Source organism: Engraulis encrasicolus, unplaced genomic scaffold (genome assembly GCF_034702125.1).
Source record: "Engraulis encrasicolus isolate BLACKSEA-1 unplaced genomic scaffold, IST_EnEncr_1.0 scaffold_143_np1212, whole genome shotgun sequence".
Lineage (NCBI taxonomy): Eukaryota > Metazoa > Chordata > Actinopteri > Clupeiformes > Engraulidae > Engraulis > Engraulis encrasicolus.
Window position 1 is genome coordinate 61,464 of NW_026944944.1, and position 7,236 is coordinate 68,699.

Here is a 7,236-nt window from a genome sequence, read left to right on the forward strand (position 1 = left end):
ACACTGAAGGTGCGTCCAGAGAGGTAGGAGTTGAACCATGAGTGGACAACGCCTGTGATACCCATGGTTGTGAGTATCCTCAGGAGGATCTTGTGGTTGACTGTGTCAAAGGCTGCAGACAGGTCTAGTAGTATGAGGACCAAGGATAGTCCTTCCGTTCTTGCAGTCCTTAGAGCTTCAGTCACTGAGAGTAACGCAGTTTCAGTTGAATGTCCACTTCTGAAACCAGATTGTTTTGGGTCCAGTAATCCATTGTGGTTTAGGAAGTTGGTGACCTGCTTTGCAACTGCCCTTTCTAGCGTCTTGGATAGGAAGGGAAGCAGTGAGACAGGTCTGTAGTTTTCGACATGAGCAGGGTTCAGTGTAGGCTTCTTCAGTAGTGGTGTCACCCTTGCTTGTTTGAAGGCGGAGGGGACAGTGCCGGAGGAGAGTGAGGAGTTCATGATGGATGTGATTGCTGGGACCACTGTTTGGGCAATGTCTTGAAGAAGGTTCGTGGGCACTGGGTCTAGTAGGCAGGTAGTGGAAGGCTTCTTGTGATGAGTTTGGAAACGTCTTCTTCAGAGAGCAGAGTGAATTCATGAAGTGTTGCAGGAGTCGCCGTGTTTTCCAGGGGGGTGTCTTCTGGGCGGGAGGGCGGCTCACAGAATTGCTTGCTAATATTTGCCGTCTTTTCCGTGAAGAAGGTGGCAAAGTTGTGTGGGTTCAGGTCTGTGGGCGCAGGAGGGGGGGGGGGGGTTTGATCAGTGACTTGAACGTAGAAAACAACTTACGTGGGTCTGTAGTGTTGCTGATCTTGTCGTTGTAGTAGGTCGTCTTGGCAGCTGTTACAGAGGCGGAGAAGGAGGCTAGTAGAGATCTAAGTTTTTCGAGGTCAGATGGGTTGCGGGTTTTGCGCCATTTCCTTTCTGCCGCTCTGAGGGTGGTACGTAGAGCTCGGATGGTCTCTGTCAGCCATGGTCGCGGTTGTGAAGGTCTTGCAGGTTTAGTGACTAGTGGGCACAGGTTGTCGAGGCAGGAGGTCAGTGTGGAGCTGAGCGAATCTGTAGCAGTGTCAACATCGAGTGAGGAGAGCACGCTTGCTGAGGGCAAGGCATCTGCCACCACTGATGCAAAGCTAGTGCGTGACAGGTTGCGTAGATTCCGCCTATATGTGACCAAGGGAAGGGGGGTGGGTGTAGGGTCGGGTAGGGGGGTGGGTGTAGGGTCGGGTAGGGAGGTGGTGAAATGGAGGAAAAAGTGGTCTGAAACATGCATTGGTGTTACCTTGATGTTGTCCGCTTGGCAGTCCTTAGTCATGATCAGGTCGAGCTGGTTACCACTCTTGTGTGTCAGAGGGCAGCTGGCTAGTTGAATGTCAAATGAGTTCATCAGGGCCTTGAAGTCTGTGGCGTACAGCTTCTCTAGATGTCTGTTGAAGTCGCCGAGGACAAGTAGGGGGCCGCCTAGGTCCGTGATGGAGTAGATCAGCGTATCCAATTTGTCAATAAAGTCGCCCAGTGTTCCTGGGGGACGGTAGATCACAAGTACAGACACCTTGATTGGGGCTGTGACTTTGATTGCATGGTATTCCAGGCAGCTGTAGTTGTTGGCAGGCAGCAGGGGGGCATAGCTCCAATGCTTGTTGATAAGGATCTCTGTTCCGCCTCCTCTTTTCTTTAGCCAACTGGTGTGTGAAAATGAGTAGTTAGCTGAGAGTGCTGAAGTTGGCTAAGGAACACTGCATATGATATAATTTTGAAAATCAACATGGGTCCGAGTGGGATTCGAACCACCAACCAGGCCCGTTGCGTTAAGGTAAGCAATGTAGGCAGTTGCCTAGGGCCCCCGAGTAGGTGGGACCCCCAAGGGCGACAGTATGTATTCAACTGCAATGACGATTTTAAATAGCTTTATAATAAGACACTGTCGTCGCTGTATGAAGGGCTCTGCTGCGAGGGAAGCAACAGCGTCTCTCTAATACCCCCTGCTCGAGGGAGTCCCCCTTCCGATTGGTTTGCATCAGCGACAGCGTCAAGTCAAGTGCCGAAAATTAAAGTGCAGCAAGAGTTTAGTCAAAGTACCCCCTGCTGGAGGGGGCCCCCCTTGGCATCAGAGAAAGCGTGAATTCCAGCGCAAATACAAACTGAAAATTAAGCGACATAAACTCTCTCGGTGAATGTTGCACAGACGCCAGTTTACATAACATATTTTTTGGCTCCAGACAATTTTTATCATAAGAGTTACTCTCGAAGACAGCATTACTCTCTGTACTGCAACCAAACGGTTCCAGTCCAGATTGTTCAATAAATGTCAAATCCCGGTGTTGTGCAGTGAATGACGGACGCGACGACAGCTGAATAAGTCTTACATTTTATATGATAAAACTCACATCAACATATGCGTGTGCAGTAACCTGTTACAGACTTATGATAATACCCACAAGCCCCTGAGGTCAAACCCCAAGTCCCATTGGATGTCCAAACACTCGGTGATTATGGGACACGTAGTCCCATATACTACATCCCCCTTCTTGGAAAAGGCAAAGTGGTTAACACACACTTAGGTATCATACTGTAACAATATTTAGCCACAATAACTTTTGAACTTATAACATATCATATCATTTGCAGGATAAGTATTTCTTCTTATTATTAAAGTTCAGCTAGGCAAAAATATCACAACCTAAAAATAATAAAATGAGTAAACTTAGACATAATAAACCATAGGCCTACTAAGAATATAGTATTTAAAAGAGTAACATCATTTCAAATGTAACTAGATGGTAAAGGATACTTCCCTACAACTTCCGTCTGTGGTAATTTCTGTAGTCCTCTAGTTTGGACGGCAGCCTCAGGTTTCTTCCACTTCTCGATGTCTGTGCTGTGGAGGACTCAGCACTTCTCGATGTCTGTGCTGTGGAGGACTCAGACGCACGGTCTTCCTCACCGTCCTCGTGCTCACTGTCCTGGTCGCAGTCGGAAGCAGGGCCTGTGATGTGACTGTCCCTGTGCACAGCCACCCTGTCAGGCCTAAGGTTTCTACGGTTTCTTCTGTATCATGCCCCTGCAGGTGTGATGATGTCATAGGACCTTGGCTCATCCCTGACTCTCTCCACTGTTGCTGGCTGCCATCCTTTGTTAGTCTTCATGCACACCCTCTCGCCCACCACGAAGGGAAGGAGTGGTGATGCTGTTCTGTCATATATCCTCTTCTGCTGAAGTTGTCTCTGTTGCAAGCTCTGCTGGACATTTTCAGGAGTCATCGGCAGAAGGATCTTCTTGCTCGCTGGAAGGTCAGAGCGAAGGACACGCCCCATGAGCAGTTGTGCAGGTGAGTATTTCACTGGTTTTTCGTATTCCGCAAGTGCAGGAGGGCCATGTGGGGGTCTGTCCTAGTCTGTGTTGTAGCCTTCAGCATGTTTTTTATCGTTTGAACTGTCCTCTCAGCCAGCCCATTCGACTGATGATAGGCCGGGCTGGAATGTGTGATCTTAAAGCCCCACTCCTTCACAAACTGGGCCATCTCAGCACTGGTGAATGGTACGTGGTCTGCAATCAGTTCAGTTGGTATGCCATGTCTCGCAAACACACCCTTGAATTTCGCTATGACAATACCAGAGGTCTTGTTGGACAGCCTGAGCACCTCAGGATATTTGGAGAAGTAATCCACTATTAGCAAAAAGGCACGGCCCTGGAACTCAAATATGTCGGCTGCTATCTTCGCCCATGGTGTGTCGGGCACGGCATGAGGAAGGAGAGGCTCTTTCTGGTTGTCAGGCAGCTTTTCTCGACACGCCAGGCATTCTTCCACCATCTTTATCACATCTGCCGTCAGGCCCGGCCAGTACATCAGGGCTCTGGCAAGTTTGAGGGAGCGTAGCATGCCCTGGTGTGCCGTGTGCAGTCTCCTGAGCATCTCAGGTCTAAAGCCTCTGGGGATTACCACACGGAGGTTGATCATGAGCAGCCCATCCTCAATGTACATTCTTGGCCTGCCAGTATGGCTGTGCTGCTGGCGGCACACTCTTCTGTCTGTCTGGCCAGCCCTCCTTGTGGAGTCTCATAAGTGTCTGTATCTCAGTTGATCCACAATGAGGTTCCTGTGGTCTGATGTCGTACACCACCTTTTCATCGCCAAGAACACTGTCCTGCTGTGGCGTGGTTGTTGGAAGGGCAGCCCGTGAGAGTGTGTCAGCCACCAACATGTCCTTGCCGGGCGTATAGACAATGTGTATGTCATACTTCTGTAGCTGAAGAAGCATTCTTTGCAGGCGAGCAGGTGCTCTGCCGATGGGCTTGGTGACGATAGCCTCAAGTGGCTTGTGATCAGACTGAACTTTGACCCTGACGCTGTAGACATACTGGTGAAACTTCCTTAGAGCATGGCTAAGAATGGCAAGAAGTTCCTTTTCAATTTGTGCATAGTTCTGCTCGGCTTCAGTAGTCACAGTGCATGTTGACATGCATGTGGGTAGATGACGTGACGTGTAAATTTTGCTGTCGCAGGCTCTTAAAATTAAGTAAATTCATGCTTTCAAAATTATCAATGACATTAGTTTAATCATTTAAAGCATTGACAATTTTTAAAACATTGACAATTTTGAAAGCATGAATTTACTTAATTTTAAGAGCCTGCGACAGCAAAATTTACACGTCACGTCATCTACCCACACACACACACACTCAGACACACACACACAAACTCACAAACTCACAATCTCACACACACACACACACACACACACACACACACACACACACACACACACACACACACACACACACACACACACACAGACAGACAGACACACACACACACACACACACACACACACACACACACACACACACACACACACACACACACACACACACACACACACACACACACACACACACACACACACACACTCACACTCACACACAGACTCACACACAGACTCACACAAACACTCACACTCACACACACACTCTCACACACACACACACACACACACACACACACACACACACACACACACACACACACACACACGCACACACACACACACATTTTATGTACTTTATTTGATTCCACATTACAAGTTAAAATCAATAGGAACCAAATATGATGAATAATCCAACAACTATTTTGACCAAAAGACACATCTTGTTATGGAAATGCATCATTAAGGATACAGGAAACATCTTCTCTTCCAGATGAACATGCTCCCTATAATAGCTGATATTGAGCAGTATTTAGCTAGCTGTCTGGCCCGTCTTTTACTTAGTCCACTGATGTTGAGTCCACTGACCACCAGCCTATGCACATGGCCTAGACTGCCAAAGACAAGAACGATGAGGACACATTTATAACCACAGCTTTCAATGGCAGATGTTAGAGGATGGTATTTCAGTTTTTTGGTACAGTAGGATTCCTCCATGAACAGGTCAAAGGCACAGGCTACTTCAAAGAGTCTGACTATTTTTTCCTCTTGTGATATGCAAAGATGTCTGGGGTGTTGGGAATTCCTGAGAAGTGATTTGTAGATGCATTAAACCAGTGGGACTTGACAGGGGTATGTTTGTATAGTTGTTCCTGAGGAGCACAGGGGATCTGGGCAGCGATGAGGTCCACCAGTCTATCGTGTCTGGCGGTATACAGTCCTTTGTAGGAGGGGCAGCTGTTCATTATGTGGGCTACTGACTCCAGATGTTGCGGAGGGTCATATAGCATGCATAGAGGAGAGTGGATAGATGGGAACCAGAGGGACAGATTGTATTTTGTGGGGAGAACCTGTAGGCGTGCCTTCACACAGAAGATGAGTATCTCATCACTGATGGTGGCATTACTGAATATTGCATGTGATGTAGAGCGGTCTGCACAGGGGAGTTTGGCTAATTTTCCTTGAAGTTTAAGGCTGGACCAGTACTCCATATTGCGGTCCCTTTGGATGATCAAAAGGGTTTGCCTAGATGTTGTTGGTAACAGGAGATGGTTGATGTTATTGTGTTGCAGCCTGGCTTGCACTGTGATTGATGGGTTGTCCACCACTGCATCGGTGACCTCTACTGGTTGATGATTGGAGGTCCATTTTAATTCAGTGCCTGTTCTCCAGCACAAATCATTTAGGTCAGGCCAATCTGATGACACACCAAATCCCTGTGCCTGGGTATCCAGTTTTCCACTGCTCTTTCTTTTAAAACCCAGGAAGTTGTCCTCACCACTGCCTGCCCGGGCCACCTTGCGCTTCTTAAAGTCCAGAAGCAGAGACGCTCTTGCCAGGTGTCTGACACTGTTGTCATCTCAGTTGAGCATGTTGATGAGATGTGACTGCCTTGTGGCTGTGTACTCCCACATACAGTTTGGAATGCCAAGCCCACCATCCTGTTTTTTCTGGAAAATAAAACATCGTGTAGAACAGTGGTTCCCAACCTTTTTCTCCAGGGACCCATGTTTTTACCATTGTAAGCTTTGGTGACCCAACTGCGCGAGCACCTGCACGAGAGGGATTCACATGATACCCTCTGTTTCCTGCGAAAACTAATTTTTGTCATTTTATTCCTCAATTCATCTTCGGTCAAATATAGAATAAATGTCTACTAGTACTAACATTTTGTTGCTTCTATATTCATATATTAGTTAAATGCTTTGTCATTTATTCAACATGGGCTATATATGGTATTAAAATCAAACCCCTTAAAATCAAGAGGGCTTCGCGACCCCCTGTGGATCTTTGGCGACCCACAGGTTGGGTCCCGACCCATAGGTTGGGAACCACTGGTGTAGAATGTGTGTTGAGGCACAGCCATTTCCTAACCACTTGCACAGTTTTATTGTCCATTGTGCGCAGATCTTTTTGTGGGATATGCACATTTGCGAAGAGATGTTGCACTTTGGCGAAGGCTATATCTCTTATTGCTTGGACCTTCACACACACACACACACACACACACACACACACACACACACACACACACACACACCATTTCCCAGCACATTGCGTTTGTAACCGACTCATCGACGAGGAGGCAGTTGTCTCGATATGTCACCAGTATTTATTTTACAGGTCTGAAAATACATAAAACACAGCCATCAGGCAACAGCGCATTTCAGCTTCTTTTCTCCAGCTCTGCATTACGATTACTTCTCTCTGTTACATTTAACACAAATTAACATTATCACATGGACAGTCTCGTTGCATAGTCACGTGACCGCATAGAAGTTCAGGCAATGCAAACTTGAGTACAACGAACAAAGCTAAAACAGTAACAA

General features: G+C 47.2%; 1 protein-coding gene across 1 annotated transcript in view; it reads left to right on the plus strand.

Moving 5' to 3' along the window:
• The first annotated feature begins 4,072 nt into the window (after positions 1-4,072).
• LOC134442295 (uncharacterized) overlaps positions 4,073-7,236 on the plus strand; it is a 31,284-nt gene continuing 28,120 nt past the window's right edge. The window contains exon 1 of the mRNA XM_063192531.1: positions 4,073-4,161. Within this exon, the coding sequence (XP_063048601.1) occupies positions 4,073-4,161 (89 nt within the window). The remainder of the gene's footprint in view (positions 4,162-7,236) is intronic.